Raw genomic sequence first — 22,036 nt, 5'->3', positions numbered from 1 at the left:
TGGAAAGTTAAGAATGGAATCAGGCAAACCAGTTAAGAAGTTGTTGCAGCAGTGTAGGCAGAGGTGATACTGGTCTGGTCTTAGATTAGGAGGGGCAGCAGAAATAAAGAGAAATAGGTGAATTTGAGATATAACTTGGAGTTATGTACAAGAACTGTTGATAAAGGAAGGCAGAGAACTCGGAATGGGGCTCCTATATTGTGAGCTTGAGCAGCTAAGTAGATGGTGATTTCATTTACTGGGATAGAAGTAGACTTCAGGACAACAGGTTTGGAGATGGTGTTGGTGTTAAGGTATATATGTCAAGTTAGAGATGCCTTTGAGATATCCGTGGGGGAGGTGTTTAGTAGGGCAGCTGAATATCTACGTCTGGTATTCAGAGACGGTATAGGCTAGAGACAAATAGCTCAGGGTTGTCATCATATGGAAGGTGTTTTAAACTATTGAGAATGGATGAAGGACATTTAGAAAGTGTGTAATCTGGAGAGAAGGAAGATACTCAACATTTAGTGATTGGATAAAGGAGGAAGAGACTGAGCTAGCAGGACCTGTGAGGTCAGAGGAAAGCCAAGGAAAGTATTCTATTGTAAAAGCACAATGAGGGGGCACCTGGGTGGCTCGGTCGGTTGAGCGACCGACTTCGGCTCAGGTCATGATCTCCCAGCTTGTGGGTTCGAGCCCCACGTTGGGCCCTGTGCTGACACCTCAGCCTGGAGCCTGCTTCAGATTCTGTGGCTCCTTCTCTCTCTCTGCCCCATCCCCGCTCACGCTTTGTCTCACTCTGTTTCTCAAAAATAAATAAATGTAAAAAATAAATTTAACAAAAGCACAATGGGGAATGCAAATGATCCCACGTGTTTGAGTTTGAGGACCCTGTAGTACCATCTTCTAGTGATGATTGTTTCCTAATCTCAGTTACTGATTTAGCTGTTCGATATGACCATGGTCATTGTTAGACAGGTAAGAGGGTGAGACTATTCAGGAATCCAGAGTCTTCCTGCTCATTGTTTTAATTAGAATAAGGAAGGATATAGCTTCAAGAGAAAAGAGGAACTTTGGTATAAGAAACCAATATGAAACACTGTATTTGTGCATGAAAATGGTGGCATTGTGGGTTTTTTCTGAACTGGTTGGTTTACTGAAGAAAAGCCACACAAAGTGAATTTTTTTAAAGGAGATACGGTATACAATTTTGGCTTGATCTTCTGTTTGTCATGTAAGGATGGAGCAGTTTTTTATCCTTTAAATGAATTCAGAGGCAGAAATTTCAGGTGTTGGAATACATGCACCCATAAAAGTGAAGTGGAAAGTTTGAATAGCCATTTGAATACATGGCTTTCCTTAGAAGGGAAAAAGAAAAAAAAGGAAGGAATCTGATAATGGTAATATAAGTTTACAATTTCTTATCTGAAACGTTGGGGACCAGCTATGTTTTGGAATTCTGCGTATGTCAGATTTTAGAAAAGCAACGATCATAAACCATTATATCACACAAAAACTCCAGCTGTGTTCTGGGCTGTACCTCGTAGTCAAGCATGTTAATATTTTTGCAGTTAAGTATATGCAAATTCACAATGAGTAAAATAAAGACAAAAAAACAGCTTCATGTCAGTTCACATGTTGTGCCATAAACTGAGTTCAAATCAGCTTAGATTTTGCTACCAAATGAATTTAAAAAGAAAAAACAATTTAAAGAAGAGTTAATAACCTATTCTTCTCCAACTATTCCAAAAAAATAGAAGAGGAAGGAAAGCTTCCAAATCTGTTCTAAGAGGCCAGCATTACCCTGATACTAAAACCCAGATAAGGACCTACAAAAAAAGAGAACTACAGGCCGACATCTCTGATTAACATAGATGCAAAAATCCTCAACAAAATGTTAGCAAATCAGATTCAGCAGTAAATTAAAAATCATTCACATGATCAAGTGGGATTTATTCCTGGGATGTAAGAGTAGTTCAGTATTCACAAATCAGTCAATGTGTACATCACATCAACAAGAAAGAGGTCAAAAACCATATGATCATTTCAATAGGCACAGAAAAAGCATTTGACAAAGTACAACATCCATTTCTCATAAAACTCTCAACAAAGCAGGTTTAGAAGGAACATACCTCAATATAATAAAGGGCATATACGAAAAACTCACCCCTAACATCGTATTCAGTGGTGAAAAACAGAGCTTTCCCCCAAAACTCTGGAACAAGACAAGGATGTCCACTCTCACCACTTTTAGTCAACATAGTACTGGCAGTCCAAGAAAAAGAGGTAAAAGGCATGCAGACTGGTAAGGAAAAAGTCAACTTTCACTGTTTGCAGATGACATCATATCATATAGAGAAAACCTGAAAGACTCCATAACACTGCTAAAACTGATAAGTGAATTCATTAAGGTCACAGGATACAAAATCAATGTACAGAAATCCGTTGCATTTGCATACACTACAAATGAAGCAGCAAGAAAAGAAATTAAGAAAACAATCCCATTTACAGTTGCACCAAAAATAATAAAGTATCTAGGAATAAACTAAGACAAAAGGCCTGTACGGCGAAAACTATAGAACAGTGATGAAAGAAAGTGAAGACAGCACAAATGGAAAGATAGTCCATGCTCGTGGATTGGAAGAACAGATACTAAAACATGTATACTACCCAAAGCCATGTACACATTTAACACAATCCCTATCAAAATACCAATTGCATTTTTCACAGAAGGTGAACAAACCATCCTAAAATTGGTATGGAACCACAAAAAACCCTTAATAGCTAAAGCAGTCTTGGAAAAGAAGACCAGAACTTGAGGTATCACAGTCTCAGATTTTAAGATCTACTACAAAGCTGTAGTGATATAAACTGTGGCACTGGTACAGAAATAGACACGTAAATGAGTGGAACAGAATGGAGAGCCCACCGACTCTTGATTTCGGCTCAGGTCATGATCTCACTCACAATCATGAGAATTGAGCCCTGCATTGGGCTCTGCACTGGGCATGGAACATGCTTAAGATTCTTTCCCTCTCCATCTGCCCCTCCCCTGCGCTCGTGCTCTCTGTCTCAGTCTCCGTCTCTCTCTCGAAAAAAAAAACAAAAAACAAAACCAGAAGTCCATGATTATATAGTCCGTTAATTTTTGATGAAGGAGGCAAGTAAATGCAGTGGGAAAAAGACCATCTCCTCAACAAATGATGTTGGGATAACTAGACAGCTACATGCAAAAGAATGAAACTGGACCGCTTTCATATACCATGCACAAAAATAAACTCAAATGGAATAAGGACCTAAGTGTGAGACCTGAAACCATAAAAATCCTAGAAAAGCACGGGCAGTAATTTCTCTGACATTGGCCATAGCAGCTTTTTTCTCAGTATGTTTCCTAAGGCAAGGAAAACAAAAGCAAAAATAAACTGTTGGGACTACACCAAAATGAGGTTTCTGCAGAGCTAAGGAAACAGCTAAAGCTAAAAGACAACCTACAGAATGGGAGAATATCTTTGCAAAAGACATATCCGATAAAGGATTAGTATCTGAAGTATGTAAAGAACTAATACAACTCATCACCAAAAAAACACAAATAATTTAATTAAAAGTGGGCAGAAGACGTGAGCAGACATTTCTCCAAAGAAAATACCCAAATGGCCAACAGATACATGAAAAGATGCTCAGATGCTCAACCTCCTCATCAGGAAAATGGAAATCAAAACCACAATGAAATAGCTCCTCATACCTGTCAAAATGGTTAAAATCAAAAACACAAGAAACAACAGGTATTGGCAAGGAAGTGGAGAAAAAGAAGCCATCTTGCACTGTTGATTGGAATGCAAGCTGGTGCAGCCACTGTGGAAAACAGTATTTTTGGTTTCTCGAAAAAATGAAAAATAGATCCAGTAATTCCACTACTGGGTATTTACCCAAAGAAGATGAAAACACTAATTCAAAAAGATACACGTGCCCTTATGTTTATAGCAGCGTTATTTATAATAGCCAGATTATGGAAGCAGCCAAGTGTCCAATGACAGATAAATGGATAAAGAAGATGTGGGTATGTGTGTGTGTATAAACACGCATACATAACGAGTATTACTCAGCCATAAGGAAGAATGAACTCTTGCCATTTGCAACAGCATGGATGGATCTGGAGAGTATAGTGCTAAGTGACATGAGTCAGAGAAAGACCGATGCCGTGTGATCTCAGTGCTGTGAGGAATTTAAGAAACAGGAACAAAGAAAAAACAGAGACAGACCGAGAAATAGACTCTTAAGTATGGAGAACAAACTGACGGTTACCAGAGGGGAAGAGGAGGATGAAATAGGTACAGGGTGTTAAAAGTACACTTACCGCGGTAAGCACTGAGTAATGTATAGGAGTGTTGGATCACGATGCTGTACTCCTGAAACTGATGCAACGCTGTATGTTAACTACACTGGAATTAAAAAAACAACACGCTAAAGCTGCACTTTTAGAACTTCCTGGCTTTCAGGCATTGCAGTTAAGGGATTGTGGGCCTGTAATCTCCCCGTGCTTGCTGAGAACAGTACCCTGGTGTTAGATGAAGGCAACAAAAGGTAGAGCCTTATTCTGCTTGGGCTGCTTTTTATTTCTGCCTACCTGTCCTCTCCCCCACCCTTCCTCCTCCTCACTTCCCTCCCCTTCTTCATTCTATTATCATCTCTTCTTCCTCCCCCATCTATTATCCCTTTTTCTTCTACTCTTACCACTACTCTTTTTCTCTCATTTTCCATTTCAATCCTACACATACCCATTGCAACCTGCTACTTTATTAGTTTTTATCTTCTAGTACTTTTAAATTCTTCCTCTTGATGATGTTCGGCACTAAACTATACCAATGTCTTTTTGGAGTGAGAGCAAAGGTGTCAAAGTAATCATGCTTTCTGTAGTTGATCCTTTTTTATTTATTCAGTAAATATCAAAGCACCTACTATATGTAGCCCAGGTGATTTTTTCTTTTTGATTTATCTTCTAGTTCAGTTGAGCTGTGTCTAATCTGTCATGCCTGCCCACTGAGTTTAAATTTCAGTTATTGTATTTTTATTTCTAGAAGTTCTGTTTGGTTGCTTTTAAAAATCTGTCACTTTTTGAACTTCCTAAAAGATCCCTGAAATTATTTTCAAGCTTTTCTAATAAAGCTTTCAAGTATAGGCATTTTATGGTCTGTGCTTGATAATTTTAGGATTTTTAGTGGATCTGTTCCTATTGTCTATTTCTGCTTATTCTTGCTCACGGTGTCTTGTGTCCTGCCATGCCAAGTGACCTTTCGAAAATGATTTGTGCACATAATGCGAGGCCAGAGACTTTATTCCAGGAAAATTTTGCATTTGCCTTGGCTGTTGCTTGGGAGTAGGAGCACTCCCAATGTGAGCCAACTAAGTTTGAGGGCTGGAGAGTCTTGACGGTCTAAGCGATTCACCTTAATGAAGTACTCCATTTGATTTGCTTCTCTATTGCTCTCCTTTGAGAGTCATTGGAACAGAATAAAAGACTGTAAGAAGATAAGGGCTTACTTATCATTCACTTTAACCTTGAGGGTATAGTCATTTGGTAAACCAGCTTTTGATGGGAAGAGTCTCCTATTAGAATCTGTATCTTTTTTATGTGGATTTTCAAATTCTATTTCCTTTGCCCCCAAGGCTTCAAAATAGAAATTCATATGTACTGGTTTTGTCCTTTATTTCTTATGATTTTGTCAGATACTTAGTTGTTAACAAGATTTTTTTCTCAAATATCTATTCAGTGTTTATAGTTGTTTGCCTTCGGAATTGTGTTTCAATAACCTGGAGACTGAAGGTCTTCCTACTATGAGAAGGGTCATTCTAAGCATTGTTCCACATTTGGAGTTATAGCAGTGGACAAAATGGGCAACTTCTTATTCTAATAATAACACATTTCAGTGGGGGAGTCAGATAATAAAATATATAGATGGTAAGTGCTAAGGAGAGAAAATAGGAAGGTAGGGATAGATTGGTAGTGTCGGGATGTTGGCAAGTTTATAATTTTAGGATCTGAGAAGAGCTCATTGAGAAAGCGATAGAAGAATAGAGATCTGAAGGAGGTGAGTAGACAGGGTGGCTCTGCAGGGAAGAGCATTCGAGGCGGAGGGAACCAGTGCAGAGGCCTTCCTATGAGTCTTGGCAAGGAGACCGGTGGGGCTGGTTTGGAGAAGAAGCTGGAGGGCAGTGAGTAGGATCACATTGGAAAGAAGCACGTAGTATCTAAGATCTCCCAGGTTTTGGAGCACTGGTACTGATAGACCTTCTTATGGAGACCCAAGAGGGTTTCGAGCAGTGATGTGGTATGATTTTGTTCAGTTCAGGACATTATGTTGAGAATAAGCTCTGAAAGGGCAGAGGTGTGGAGTAGGAGTGATGGAGTTATGGCATAAACAGGACGACATTTCTGCCCACTTCCAGTCCAACTTCTAGTTCACTCTGAAAAGCGTCTATTGTTTTTGGAGGTGATAAGTGCTAGGAAGAACCAGATCTGGTTTGGTCTGAATATTTACAGTTAAGATATTTTTAAGCGTAGAATATTTATAATTTCCATATAAATTACAAGACATTTTTACTTTGGGGACTTGTGATGATGGATTCATTTCATGAATTCTTTTAGCTTACAGTCAAGAAAAGGTATAACATTTTTGGAAGTGGTAAAAAAAAAAAAATTCCCCTCTGTAGATACGTCCTTTTTTGCTTTATGTATTTGAAGCTATGTTACTGGGTCCATGAAAATTTAGAGTCCTGATTTTTTTTTTCCCTTTTGGATTGATCCCTTTATCCTTACTAAAAGTCTCTACCTCTAGTAATGCTTCTTCAAACTGCCTTGTTTGAAATTAGAGTAGCTGTATCAACTTTCTGTTGATTGGTATTTGCCGTAGTCTGTCATTTTACCTTTAACTTTTATGTGGCTTTGTAAAGTATATCTTGTACAGGCAACCTATTTTTAAAAGTGCAGTATTGTTCATTTATTTTTAAGGTAGTTCCTGATATATTTGGTTTCGTTTTTGCCACTTTATCTTTTTTTTCTATTTCATCCACTTGTTTTAATCTTCTTTTAATCTCCTTTCCTGCTTCTTTTCAATTATTTAGATTCTTGAATTTTTCTTGTATTAGTTTATCTATGTATACATTTACTCTTATTCTAGTGGTTACCCTAGCAGGGATCGGCAAATTCACTTGCAGGCCACATCCAGCCATCCTCCTGTTGTACATAAAATTTTACTGAAACGCAGCCACACCTACGTGTTTACATATCATGTATCACTGCTTTGGCACCACAATAGCGTAAGTATTGTGTAGCCGCACAGAGAGATTCATGTATGGCTTACAAAGCCTAAAATATTTACCATGTAACCCTTTATAGAAAAAGTTTGCCAACTCCTGGTTCTTAAACTTGACCATGCATCATAGTCACTGGGAGGGCCCCCATCTCCAGAGTTTCTGATTCATTAGATTTCAGTTGGGGCCAGAGAATTTGCATTTTTAAGAAATTGCCAGGTGATGCTCAGCTGCCGGTCTGTACCACTGTCCTAGAGGTTATAATGTGCATCTTTGACTTATTCAGTAAAAAATAAATGTGTATACTGCTCCCACAACAATGCTTAAAAGCCCAAAGCCTCTTTAACTTTATTTGCTTACCTCTTAAGAGCGCTATTTCATAATCATCTCAAGCTGATAACAACTCAAAAGTCCATCAGCAGTAGAATGGATATTACTAAATTGTGGTGTGTTTATACCCTAGAAAACTATAAGCAATGAAAATGAATCTCCCAAATAGTATATTGAGTGAAAAGAAGCTAGCTTCTCGTAGGATTCCTTTTAGAGAAGGCTCAAGAATGGGTAGAGCTGACAATGCGGCTATGAGTCAAGACTAGCGTTGGTCGGTGGTCATGACTTCGGGGAGGTGAGTGAGGGTGTGTAAAGGATACTGATAATGATCTCCTGGTCTGGAGGCTGGTTACACTGCACGTCTGTTTTGTGAAGATTCATCGAACTGCAGACTTACAATTTATATACTTTTGTCTACCTTATTTTTGATTAAAAAAAGTTAAAATTTAGGGACGCCTGGGTGGCTCAGTTGGTTGAGCGTCTGACTTCGGCTCAGGTCATGATCTCATGGCTCGTGAGTTCGAGCCCCACGTTGGGCTCTGTGCTGACAGCTCAGAACCTGGAACCTGCTTCGGATTCTGTGTCCCTCTCTCTCTCTCTGCCCCTCCCTCGCTCATGCTCTGTCTCTCTTTCTCTCTCTCAAGAATAAATAAGACATTAAAAAAAATTTTTTTTAAGTTAAAATTTAATTTCCCAATAGTTTGAGAAAATTAAGAGTTAAAATTTTTTTAAGTGGTAAGAGACATTTACTCTCTTCGATTCTTGTGTGTGTAGGAACAGAACACTGTTTCCATGGGAACTTCTGGCTACTCAGTGTCTTAGTACCTATCTTTCTATACATCTGTGTGTCTCCTCTGTCTCTCTTGGCTACGTTTTCTTTTACATGGTGGTGGTAAAATAAAGTTTTTTGGGGATCATATTAGTGTTTTTTACAGAGCAGTCAATATAGAGCACAGGTTTTAACTTATCCAGACTGGCTCTCTAATAGTGTTATGCTAAAAAAGAAAAAAATATATCTATCTTTTAACTTGAAGATAGTATTTTCAGTTTAGTTTTTTCTTACAAATTATGCTATTAAAAAAAAAAACTTGATGGAATGAAATGTGGCTTCATATTGGTTTGTCTATTTGATTTTCTTTTTTCCAGATAAATTCAACAGTCTTACCACTTGTCTGGTGTATTTTCTTTAAAATATATTTAATAGTTGAAGTATCCCTCTGTAGTAATGATTTCATTCTAGTTGATCTGGGTATTTGCATAGGTGAGGGGAACAAGTTGAAAGGAAAAGATTCTGACACATTATTGATCCGAAGCCTGTGGTAAATCTGCTGTTCTGCCTCGCCCATCTTGTTTGTCGTGGTTGGTTTGTGCAGGGTCCTAGAGAAGACCGTCTTCGCAGACAAGTAAAATGCATACAGCTTGTGATTTTGGAGGGTGGGGGGGGAGGCGCGGTTCATATTATACAAGGAGATGATACTATTGTGGTCATTAATGAATATTCTAAAAGGAGCTTTGGGTAGAATATTTTAGAATCATTTATGAAAACAGATTGTTCAGTTTGGTTTCTGTGGCCTAAATAAATAGCAAAATTGTGAGATCAGAGAGTTAATTATGCACAGAAATGAGCACTGTGATATTCCATGTTTTACTGATGCAATAATAAGCACCCCAGCAGAATGAATATTGCATAAAACCTTATGTTATATTTGTATAAATTTTCTTATGAATTAAATAGGAGAAAAGAAATTTAGGTTTAGAAACCTTTGTGTTGAAAGCCTTTGAAATTTAGGTAAAGGATGAGGATTGCAGCTGCATAGATAATTTTTTAAATACATGGAGAATTTTTACCTTTCATCTGGCAGTAGCTGCCATAAGATGATGTCACCTTGTAGCTGATTGGCTGTTACAGCACCTAGGGCAGGGAAGAGAAAGCAAAATGCCGGCACAAACCTCAGTGGTGGTTCTGTGGTTGTTTCTGTCTATTTTTGATAGAATCTTTGCTTAGTACCAGATCTACTGTACTTGGCCATGTGAACCATTGGGAGCATCCTAGGGTGAGGGAAATTCAGCGCTTTCAGAGGAATGAGGCGACTGATTTGCAAACGGATCTGTGATTGTAAGTTGCAAAATCCGGGTGTAAGGAATAAGGCAGGGTGTGCTGGAAGATATACTATGGGAGGAGCTGGCAGAAAATGCTTACATGAGTAGCAGAAAAATGAAAAATGCTTTTCACGATCAGGGTTAATATATCTGGTTTTATGATTTGCCTTCATGTATAGGTAGGAAATGTGACAATATTGCAGTCGAGTTGTAAATAATACTGGGCTATTTCAGATAGTGTTGGCCAGTATATAAATGCTTATCCAAAGGAGCTTTATTTTGTATTCTATCTTACAAAGTAATGATTTTATTTACAGCTTTATTTGATTTTTGAGTCTTGTGGGAAATGGAGCAGGGCGTAGTTCTCTTAAAATACATTTTTCTCGTGCTTTGTGCAGATAAAAGCTTTGATGATGAGGAATCGGTGGATGGAAATAGGCCATCATCAGCTGCCTCAGCCTTCAAGGTTCCTGCACCTAAAACATCCGGAAATCCTGTCAACAGCGCGAGGAAGCCTGCTTCAGCAGGTGGCCCTAAGGTTGGAGGTAATGTAAATCCATTTCCAGTCTGATGTGCATGCCGCACGCCCTTGATGTGGACACACATACTTAGAACTTCGGAGGAATATGTTTATTCATGACTGCAGCATGGTTGCAGGTCTGGGGCGTCTCTTGCAACACACAGAGAACGTGCTGCCTTTTCCAAAACGTTTTTAAAATGGGATCTATCGCTGTTTCCTGTGAATTAGTGTATCTTGAGTGTATTCATTTTTCAGATGCCATTTTTCAAGGGAGACATTTAAGGGAATCTTTCGATTTGGGGTTTTTTGGTTTTGTTTTTAAGGAGAGAGCAGGTTTTTCAGATTTTGGCTCTTAATTTTCAGGTGCTATCGTTGTTAAAGAAATACTGATTTATGTAACGTTTCTATACGTTCATCTAGTAGTGAGTCTTGAATACTTCAGGGTTGAAAAAATGGTTGAAGATACTGGATGTTGAATCATTTGTCACAATAGGAAATGGGTGGTGGTCAAGTGAAATTGCCTCAAAAATGGTTTCTGGATTTGATAATAATAAATAGGAAAAAACAGCTTTTATGAAGTTACAAACACATAGTACATTCTTTGATCATATTAGAACTGCTTCTGTCATACTGTTTATCTTTTAAATTTTTTTATGGGTATTTTTTTCATATTCTAATAAGAAAGCCACGAGTACTTTTCAGGTGCTACTTTCTGCCAGGTCTTTTTGGTAGAATGAATCCTATTAGAATAAGTAAATATTTAATGCTAAAAGGACATTAGCTACTTTCTCCTTTTCTTTCGTGTGTGTGTGTGTGTGTGTGTGTGTGTGTGTGTTATAATTTGAGAGAACAGATTGTGCCTTGTTTTTGATAACTGGTAGGAAAATCCTGATCTTCAGAATTTTGTTTTTCCCCTTTTTACCTATAGCTTTTTTATTAAAAGTATAGAGAAAGGAAAAATAAGCTGTATATTTTGACCAGGTCCTGTAAGTTGTGTTCTCTTGACCTTTCTATACAACTAAACATTAATTTCAAGTCATGTGATATTCTCAATGCAGAAAAAATACCATTAATATTTCATTTTAGCTGTCTTTAGTGTGCCATATAACTAGCAAGAAAGATGATATATACACACACTTATATATCTATATATAAACATATAATCTCTTTACATATACTCTTATGCATATAAATAAATAGGTAAATATTTTGAAATAGAAATGTCTTAATGATTTCTCTTGGTATTTTGGGTAATTTACACTTTAGTGTTTTAATTATTTTCTCTTTGTTATAGGAATATATTATCACCCAAATGTTAGTTATCATATCCTATTACATGACATTGTCTATTATGCATTCTCATCTCTGGTAAAAAGTATACGACAATTCTGTGATTTCTTTTGTAACATATGGCTACCTTGAATTACTTGCAAAGGGGATTTTTTTTGTCTTGATTTTTGAATTACAGATTTCTGATATATGGTACAATAGTGATTTCAGGTCTTATTTAACTTAAAATGGATTAATACGTGAAATGCATGGTGATAATATTTAACATTTTTGTGAATCTAAGCCATTCATTGGTTTATGATTAACTCTGCATTTCATGTTTTATTTTCCTTAGAGGAAAATTGAGATTGTAGTTTACATACAAAAGCTTACTTAATTTTGATGTTAATTAAACTGATAAGATCAGAGTGTCTTGTTGTTGTTGTTTTTTAAGGAAACAGATTTCCTTTATGCCACATCACCTTCTCTGGTTTGTAGTCCTACCAGATACGAAAATGCTAGATAGCTTTTGTGATCATAGGCATTAATCACTCATACAGATTATATCATCCATCTAAGCAGTGGCTCTTTTGATAAAAATGAGGACGAGATCTTCATTCCTCCTTCCTTCCCCTCCTTGTCCTCTTTCTCATCCTCCTCCTTTTGGCAATTGCAGATTCATCCTGCAAATTTTTGTCTGTTGCTTTTGTTTGCCCCAGCTCATTTAGGTTCACTGCCTGTTTCTCTACCTAAGAAAAGAGCTACTAGCCAGAAGATACTGATACTGCTTCCGAAACTAATGCCCTTCTTGGCTCTCAGTCCTTTGAAAATTTAACTTTAGATTTTCTGTTCTTGGCAGAGGCTTATTGATTTTTAGATTAGTTATAGAAAGTTTTCGTAAGAGTTTAAGAACCTTTGCATTAGAGAGGACATTGGTCATATGGTTCAGTTTAGTGTTCAAGGGTAGCAGTCCCTTTCACAGTATTCCTGATAGGTGACTATTCAACATCTGATTAAAATAATGTATGCACATTGATTACAATTTGGAATAAAACCACCTACAATACCACTATATGTGAGGATAATCAATTGATATATTATGATGAACTTTCTTCTAATTACTTTCCAATAATTTACATATATATAAACTTACACACACACACATTTTCTTAGGAGGAGGACAGAATTGGCACCATTCGTGATGTCCTTTTGTATACCTTTTTTTTCTTACTAGTATTCTACGTGGAGCATTTTCTCATTATCCTAATTTATTAACTGAAAACTATTCATAGCTAAATAATATCTAGGTTGCTTTCAATATTTCCTGCCGTTATAAATAATTCCATTATGCTTTTATGGGTATCTTTCAACACATCTCTTGCAATCATTTCCTTGGAATAAATTTCTCAAGTTTACTGACTCAGAAGATAGAGGGATTTCTCCTTTCAGTGTGGCACAGTGTCCTCCAGAAAGGTTATAAGCCAAATTCAGTTCTGAATAAATGAATTCTATTTTACATTGCATTAAATTCTGCCTCCTTGTAACTTAAGCAGGGAAGATTAATTATTTGTTAACATGATACTTTGAAATACTTGAAGGTTGGGTTGTCCCTGTCTCTCTCTGTAAGTATTCTGCTTTCTAGACTATACACTTTCTTTCTCATAAGTTTATATGGAATAATGAGGATTCAGTCTAAGCATTTCGTTTGCTACTTCTAGGCATATAATATACTGATAGGTATGTTTAGTTCCTATTAAAGGAATATGGTGGTGGAGGGGTATATGTATTAGTTGAATAAACCCATCACAGTCCACTGCGTTTAACAAATATTCTTTCAAGTAAGATTGCCAAGATAAGTGAATTTCTTTGGAATCCTTACTGAATCTACTTTTGAAGTTTTGGAGTTTAAGTTACTTCTCAGAGATATATGTCAAGATTAAAGAGATGTGTACTATTTTTAGCAAAGTATCCTATCCAGTTAATTAAAGCCAATAGGACCTGTGTTTAATCTTTAGTGTGTGTTAGTTTTTCTCTGTCCTTTGGCTCAGGGTGCCAACCTGTTTTACTCACATTGTAATCGTGTGGCCTTTAAGTCAAGGAGAATCAAACAAAGGGTCATGGGTTGCTCCATACCAGTATATTATTGCTATAGAAACCCATATTATGTGAGTGTCAGCGTTACCTTTGTGCTTAGCTAATTAGATAAAAGGATAAAATGAATTCCTTTATGTATTATTTTTTTTTAATGATTTCCTCTAAATAGTCCTTTTCTGAATAACATTTATAACTTCATAATAGGGATTAAGGTAGGGGTGCTTGGGTGGCTCAGCCCGTTAAGGGTCGGTCCAACTTCGGCTTAGGTCGTGATCTCACAGTTCTTGAGTTTGAGTCCCACATTGGGCTCTGTGCTGACAGCTCAGAGCGTGGAGCCTGCTTCGAATTCTGTGTCTCCCTCTCTCTCTCTCTCTGCCCCTCCCCTGCTCATGTTCTGTCTCTTTCTCTCAAAAATAAAATAAACATTGGGGGCGCCTGGGTGGCTCAGTCGGTTAGGGGTCCGACTTCGGCTGAGGTCATGATCTCACGGTTCTTGAGTTCGAGTCCCACATTGGGCTCTGTGCTGACAGCTCAGAGCCTGGAGCCGGCTTCGGATTCTGGGTCTCCTTCTCTCCCTGCCCCTCTCCCACGAATGCTCTGCCTCTCTTTCTCTCAAAAATAAACAAACACAAAAATTAAATAAATAATAATAAACATTGAAAAAAAATTTTTTAAATAGGGGTTAAGGTAAATATGTTTTCTTTTGGGTTCATGGTTTAGAATATACTGATGGAACCTGGTTTTTTAAAATATTTGTATCTCTAGAGTACTTTAGGTAATAATTTAAAAAAAAAAAAAAGTTTTCGTGTTCTCACATATATTCTCTTGTTTAAACCTCAAACCCCGTAGAATTCCGTGCTTTATTATCCCAATTTTACTGATGAGTAAACTTAGGTTTGGAGAAGTTAAGTTGCATAGTGTCATGCATCTAATAAGTAGGCAAAGCACAGAAAGCACTTTGCTGTACAGCCACCCACACTAATGTCACTGGGTAAATAAGAATTCTTCTAGATCCTTTAGCTCTAAGATTATAATCTACAGGGATGGTCACTACCTTTCAGCATCCATAACTCGGTCATTTTAAAGCTCAACTAATATGATTCTCAGAAAAATAGAATATTTGGAAATAAGCAAACCTGAAATTTATTCTTTGTCAATATTTGTCAATACTTTTTAGTATTTTCTTGTTGAAATCACCCCGTACCAATTATTTTGGCTGTTATTCTTTTTAATATACAGGTTGACTTAGATGATAATATAATTGTTATTGTTAATGATCAGTACCAGATTTTGAGGTTAGTCATTTGTTTTTGAGGCTTGTATGTAATCATTGAGACACATCATTGGCTAAATCTTTAGTTAGTTCTCAAAGTTCTGATGTTCTTTCTCACTCGCTCGTTCATTCAAGTGGACAGTATTTTCTCTCTACTCTTTTCATCTAATATCAAAGATTCCTTTGAAATGGTTTTAACTTTTAATTCATATAATTAGATAATTACCACCATTTCAGATTCAGAAGTACTTATCATTTTGATATTTTATATTTGCTTAACTTCATTTGTGTCTGACCTGAAGTTTTATTAAGAAGATCCAAATGTCGATTTTCCATGCTGATCATTCCCATTTTTTCCCCTCATGCAAACAATTAAGTTTTTTTTTCTTTTAAACAAATAAAGATCATGAGAATCGGTATATATTTAATAAAACAAATCTCACAGAATTGGATGTTTAATCTTGGAATTCAAATTTTTAACGGGTAAACCTCAATATCTTGCTATTGAACTTTATATGAAATCAAATAACTTTTCTGTTTGTGTGTTTTGTTTTGTTGTGTTTGTTTTCTTCTCTTCGCTTAATGCCAAGGGAAGGTACTGAAGCAGCGTGTTTTAGCCCTTAATCTTAAAGATTATCTGGCACAATTCAGGTGAAGAGACTGAGCCTCCTGAGAGTAAAATGATGTATCCAAGATAAGACAGTTACTAGCCTCTGCTTGGCCAGAGGCTTTTTCTTGGATCATCTCTGGTCATCTCCTATCCAGCACTGTGTGTGATGCATATTTCTTTTTTTTTTTTTTTTTTTAACGTTTTTTAATTTTTTTTATTTATTTTTGAGACAGAGACAGAGCATGAGCAGAGGAGGGGCAGAGAGAAGGGGAGACACAGAATCCGAAGCGGGCTCCAGGCTCTGAGCTGTCAGCACAGAGCCCGACGCAGGGCTCGAACTCACAAGCCGTGAGATCATGACCGGGCGGAAGTCGGATGCTTAACCGACTGAGCCAGCCAGGCGCTCCGTGATGCATATTTCTTATTTTTATCCCATATAGCAAGATACTGTTATTGACATTGGGGATTTAGTGATTGGCCTGTAGCCATCATTCCATGTTAAATTACAACAAAAACCGTATCACTGATGGATTTTTATTCATCGTAAGAAGCACTGGTGCCATCTGTCTCAGCTTTAGTTGTAAGATGAGTAGGATTCAAGTAATTCAACAAGTTTAGTTTCATAGTATCTTACCTCTCGAATCCTGTTGCTTTGCCGTAACCACTGTTGTTTGATATGTGTCCTTCTACTTCTTACTCCACGTTCGTTTATGTAGGTGCCCGGATTACATGTTATGTTCACCCACATTAAACACACTAGTTAGTAAACACTTTGCAACTTGATTTTTTTCACAAGACGTCCATCCTTCAGCATCAAGAATGGCAGCGATCACATCCTTTTAATAGCCATCTGGTATTCCACATGATTGGCGTACCATGATGTAATAAACTGTTTCTCTGCCAGGGTCATTCAGGTTGTCTGTAGCTTTATGGTGTCACCAAGAATGCGGATCTCCGTGTACTTCCTGTATTTGCACATTCTGTTGCTGATCTGTGGAATCGATTCCTCTGAAGGTTCAATTAAAGGTTGTATTTTTAATTTTAATAAAGACATTATTTTACCTTTTCCAGCTTTGAGTGTAACAGCCTTATTAATTATTGTCATTTTGATAGGTAAAAAATGGTGTTTATTTTTTTTTCTTTTTAATTTGCATTTTTCCATTCACCTATCCATCTGGCCAGCAGCTGGCAGATGTTTACGGAAAGCTTTTTAGCATGCTGCTACTTTTGTGATCTCCGGAAAACTGTCGGTGAACAAAAACAAAGACCCTGCTGCCTTCCTGGAGTTTTTATTCTATTGAGGTTCAGAATATTTACATCTATTAATGAAATTAGCATATCCTCTTCTGTGAATTACATGTTGTTGTTATTTGCCCATTTTTTATTGGGCTTTTTTTCTTCTCATCCGTTTGTTATCATTTTTAAAATATTAGGCCTCTTAGTCTTTTGTTAAAAATCATAAATATTTCATCCGTATCTCCTCTGTCCATGGCATTTTTACATCAAAACTTAAAAAATTTGGGGGGCGCCTGGGTGGCTTAGTTGGTTAAACGTCTGACTTTGGCTCAGGTCGTGATCTCGTGGTTTGTGAGTTCAAGCCCTGCGTCGGGCTCTGTGGTGACAGCTTAGAGCCTGGAGCCTGCTTTGGATTCTGTGTCTCATTTGCCCTCTGCCCCTCCCCTACTTGTGTTCTGTCTCTCTGTCTCTCAAAAATAAATAAATGTAAAAAAAAAAAATTGTAAAAAGTTTTTAAAAAAAACTTAAAAACTTTTTGTTGTGGTAGGTAATATATGTGTTATTTTCTTTTTGACTTCCAAATTTCCTAACCTGAATAAAAAGGACTATTATCCAGTCCCAAGGCTATGCAAATGTTTTATTCCAATTTATTCTAACACATTAATCAGGGGCGCCTGGGTGGCTCAGTCGGTTGAGCCTCCGACTTTGGCTCAGCTCATGATCTCATGGTTTGTGGGTTTGAGCCCCATTGGGCTCAGACAGCTCAGAGCCTGGAGACTGTGTTACATTCCATGTCCCCATCTCTGCCCCTCCCTGGCTTGCGTGTGCTCTCTCTCAAAAATAAATAGATAAACTTAAAAAAAAAATTATTATTTTACACTTAATTTTATCAGTATATCTTGAATTTATTTTTGTATACAATGACAATTTATCTATTTTAATTTATGTTCTTATGCATGGCCAATTAATGTCTGTGCATATAAAGAAAACATTCTTTACTTCATTGAATGAGTGCTATTGCATATATTTCAGTTAGTTTCTGTAGTTTCTTTTTTCCTGATCTATAGCTTTTATAGTGAGTGGTTCCTCAAACTTTTTATTAAGAAAAATTTTGAGCATATATAGCAAAGTTGACATGCAGCAAACGCCCATCACCTAGATTGAATAACTAGTGTTTGCCATATTTGACTCTGTATAAACCTATTCCCACACATATTCTTTTTTTTTTTAATCTCAACAGTTGGAAACATTGTAGTGTCCCAAGTTGTAGACGTTATGACATTCCAGCCATAAATATTAAATATGCTCTTCCTAAGACTTACGGGTATGCTACAGTTGTTATATGTATAATATCATTATCATATGCAAGAAGATTCTATAATGTGTATAGAACAGTCACCTTACCAATTTTTATACCCGTAACGTTGATATAACTTGAAGAGTCTAGGCCAGTTGTCTTAGATTGTCTGGGTTTGTTCTAGATTTGTCTGATTTCTTTTTGATGTTATTTAACTTGTTTCTTCTCGCCATTTTAGTTTTTGTTAATTGTTAAATTATATACTCCCCTCCTTTTAAGCACTTCCATTCTGTATTCAAATTGTCCCAAGTATCCTAAGAATATTTTTTTATATCAAATATATAAATTCTATGGGCCCAGGAAGAATTTTCAGTTTCTTCATTCAAGAATGCCCTCGTTATAATGAGATGCGGTGTCTTCACTAAATGATACCTGGGGGGCTTTCTATTTCTAATTCTGTGATAGCATCTCATTTCAGTAGAGCCTGTATCTTCCCTTTCTTCCTTTCCTTTATCCACAAGCTTCGAAGGGATCCCTCTCCTTTTTGAGTGCTACTTACCTGGGAGTCCCGGGGGGAATCTTAGCTGAGGTCTGTTCTACCACCACCAGGACCCTCATCCTCCATAGAGTGTCCTCTGATTTTTCTCTCCAGTGAGGACTCTCAAGTCCAGTCCAAGGCTGGCCTTGGATGTTTGTTTTTCCCCATTTACTTGTAAATCAAAGTTTGAAGTGTTATTAGTCTTCTCTGAGCTGTATTATAAGTATGTGCTGTGGGTGGTTTTACTTGCTCTTCTTTTTGGTCTTTGGTTTTTGGAGTATGTAGTTGAATGTCTGATTTGAATTTGGGGAACTACCGTTTCCCACGGGATTCAAAATGTCTACTATAAGTTTTAATATTTAGTAAGAAAATACCTTTTTTTTCTTGATAATCCATTATCTCAGCATTTTGTTGAATTTTAGGACACTATTTTATTGTTTTGTTTTTTTGAGTTTATCATTGATGTTGGGAGAGAGTGAGTGAAGGTACAAGCTGGGGAGGGGCAGAAAGAGAGAGAGAAAGAGAGTGAATCCAACAGGCTCCACACTGCCAATGCAGAGCCCCATGAGGGCTTCAAGCCACAGACCATGTGATGTGATCATGACCTTCGCCAAAATCAAGAGTGGTGCTTAACGGACTGAGCCAGCCAGGTGCCCCAGAGGGTTACTGTGTGAATAGTTTCTACTTGCGCCAGTAATCCTAATCACTTCTTTGTCATGTATCAAAGTTTCATGTATTTTGGGGGTCTCTTTTTAAAGTCTCTAATTTGTTTATTTGATTAGTTGGCCTGTTCCGGCACTAAAACCTGTCATAATTAGCTTTGTAAATCTTGATAGGTGGTAGGGCAAGTGCTTCCTCCCCCGAATTCGTTTGTCATTCCTCATGCCTTTGTTGATTGGTGTGTTCGTGATTCTGTCCACATTGTTTCTTTAAATTGTGTATTCACATATGTTCTGTAGTCCGTACTAGACAGTTCTAATGTCTGTAATTCTAAAATTTGTTATCTGTCACCTGTGACTCTTAGTTCATAATGGTTTGCCTTGTGATTTCATTGCTTGAAGTTAATTTCATTGATGAGAGTTCTTTGAGCCTAAACTGGCAATTGTAGAAGCTTTCCTCAGAGATTTATTCCTGCTCAAAACTGGGGCATCACCAGGATGCCCCCCCGCCCGCCCCCCCCCAGCCTCTCCTAGGTCTTGTCTCAAGTCGAGAATTCAAGGTCACTCCTCACCTGTTGGCTGGGGATGCAAAGTCACTTTGTGAAAGGAGCATTCGGGAATGCGAGGAATTGCTCAGCTGTTCTTGCAGACAATCGATTGCAGCTTGCCCTCTGACCACAATAATTCACATGCCTTTCAGGTACAAGATACGCTCATGGACTTTTCCCAAAAGTTTCAACTGATTGGTAGTGTCAGGGTCAAAGTACATGATCTTGTGGTCTCCATCAGGTCACATGGGAGGGTTCTTTGGTGTGGCTCCTCTCCATCCAGAGGCCTGTGAACTAAAAAGACGTCTTACTCGCCCCAGACAGCATCGAAATCGGGTATCAGAACAGAGTATCCATAATGGACACTCCATTTGACAAGGCAAGGGACAGGAAGTCCATAGTAGTCACTGACTTATGGCAGTTTTCAAATCCAACAGGAACCTGTCGTCAGCTTCCCTTCCTTCTGGGATTGTGTTTCTTTGAGGGTTTTATCCTCTCTCTGGGTGTGGTTCTCTAAACCAGTGTTTTCCTCTGTTCTTGGTCTGTGCGGAACTCTGGGCTGTGCCTCCTGAAATATTTCCTTCTTTTGCGTAAAAATCTTGTGTTTTCGACCGAGTATCGTTTTCAACCCTGCTTGAAAGAAGGCTCTTAGGTTAAACTGTCTCTGACTCTTGGTAGCACTCTTCAGAAGCACTGGTAATGCTCTCCTTGGATCACTCACTGTGAAAACTATGGGTCTTAGGGGCAACCTGGGTGGCTCAGTCAGGTAAGCGTCTGACTTCGGCTCAGGTCAAGATCTCACGGTTTGTGGGTTCAAGCCCCACGTCGGGCTTGCTGCTGTCAGTGCAGAGCCTGGAGCCCGTTTCAGATCCTCTGTCCCCCTCACTCTCTGCCCGTGCCCAGCCTGTGCTGTGTCTCTCTTTCTCTCTCAAATAAATCAACCTTTAAAATAAATTTAAAAAATTAAAATTCTGGTCTTCTATGAATTTTACTGGGGTTTAAGCCATATTTACACCCCATGCTGTTTCTTTATTATTCATCTTTCTCTAAGGGCTAGTCTCTTGGTTGTAACATGGGAAGAACCTGCCCTTTCCCACTTCTGAGACTTGTTCCCCTTGCTCCTGTCTCTGAAACACACTGCTTTACCCTTTGGCTCACTCACCTTTGTATCCAGCACTCAGCACTTCATCTTATTGGTAGTTGAGGACTAAGTAGAATGAGTTTTCTCTTTGTACTTCAGCCTTTAAGTACTATTTGGGAATTTCTGAGAGTGCCTACCCTAGTCATTCTGGCTTACTAGAAACATGCTACCCCCTGAATGTCAGAACCCTCTGATCCCCCCTCTCTGCCCCCATCCAAGTAGGGGCATCACCTAGTTTACAGTGAGTTCTAGAGCAGGGATCAGCAAACTGTAGCCCACGGGCCACGCACGTCCAGCCGACTGGTTTCTGTTTTATGCCTGAGCTAGGAATGCCTTTTTTTTTGTTTTTTTTTTTTTTACATTTTAAATGATTAAAAATATTCAAAAGAAGAATAAGATTGTGTGACATGTGAAAACTATATGAAATTTAAATTGTAGTGTCCATAAATAGAGCTTTATTGGAAGACGGCCCCACGCATTCATTTTACATATTGTCTGTGGCTGCTCTCCTACAGTGGCAGAGTTGAGTAATTGCAACAGAAACCATATGGCTCACAAAGTCTAAGATACTTACTGTCTGGCCCATTCCAGAAAAAATGTAGTGACCTCTGTTTTAGCATGGGTAGACATCTGAGCAGAGCCGTTCTGTTGTTTTGGCCTATCAGTATGTTCCGGTGTGATTGTTGACCCAGTTACATCTGAAAGAGCTCAGTCAGGTTGGAGGCCAGCATTGGCCTCCAGCCCCTGCTCGTGCTCCTGCTTGCAGACTCACTGTACCTCCTCTCGGTGTGGAGGCTCGCTGTCCTTCCCTGCAGTAATACTTGACATTAGAACCCATCACCCGTTCTGACTCTCTGCCTATGGTATTCATTCTCCTTGCTGGTGCTAAAAATGTCTGATAGCATTTGTTTAGGTGAACTTTAAAGCTGCATCAGAAAATGGAATAGTGATCGTGAGGTGAAACAGTTTGTTCCACAGAGTTTTCCCCGATGCAGAGATCCTTTTCTGTTTTGTTGGCCACCCAGTCAAAACCAAGGGGAAGGGAAGCATTAGGCGGACTAGGATTGTAAAAAGGTTTACTTATAATACAAGAGATAAGCAAGGACCAGATCCACACGTCCTCCGTCCTGA

The 22,036-nt window shown here is 38.1% G+C and overlaps 2 protein-coding genes across 29 annotated transcripts in view; one reads left to right on the top strand and one right to left on the bottom strand.

Annotated features, from left to right (window-relative positions):
• LOC122198757 overlaps positions 1-16,376 on the bottom strand; it is a 79,575-nt gene extending 63,199 nt beyond the window's left edge. For 2 of the 15 annotated variants that reach the window (XR_006193152.1, XM_042903513.1), the window contains exons 1-2: positions 16,121-16,207; positions 9,469-9,532 (exon numbers count right to left, since the gene is read on the bottom strand). Coding sequence is in view for 7 of the 15 variants with exons in the window: in XM_042903513.1 (XP_042759447.1) it covers positions 9,469-9,475 (7 nt within the window). In the remaining 8 variants the exon portion in view is untranslated. Of the gene's footprint in view, positions 1-4,336; positions 4,395-9,468; positions 9,533-16,120 lie in introns of all 15 variants that reach the window. The other 13 variants (XM_042903512.1, XM_042903515.1, XR_006193146.1 and 10 more) reach the window with 12 other exon arrangements.
• CLASP2 (cytoplasmic linker associated protein 2) overlaps positions 1-22,036 on the top strand; it is a 180,958-nt gene that overhangs the window by 46,973 nt on the left and 111,949 nt on the right. For 12 of the 14 annotated variants that reach the window (XM_042903509.1, XM_042903503.1, XM_042903507.1 and 9 more), the window contains exon 8: positions 10,119-10,265. In XM_042903509.1, the coding sequence (XP_042759443.1) occupies positions 10,119-10,265 (147 nt within the window). Of the gene's footprint in view, positions 1-9,625; positions 9,737-10,118; positions 10,266-22,036 lie in introns of those variants that run through there. The other 2 variants (XM_042903511.1, XM_042903510.1) reach the window with 1 other exon arrangement.

This window comes from Panthera leo, chromosome C2 (genome assembly GCF_018350215.1).
Source record: "Panthera leo isolate Ple1 chromosome C2, P.leo_Ple1_pat1.1, whole genome shotgun sequence".
Taxonomy (NCBI): Eukaryota; Metazoa; Chordata; class Mammalia; order Carnivora; family Felidae; genus Panthera; species Panthera leo.
The sequence above is the reverse complement of the archived record's forward strand: the minus strand, read 5'-3'. Positions and strand labels throughout refer to the sequence as shown.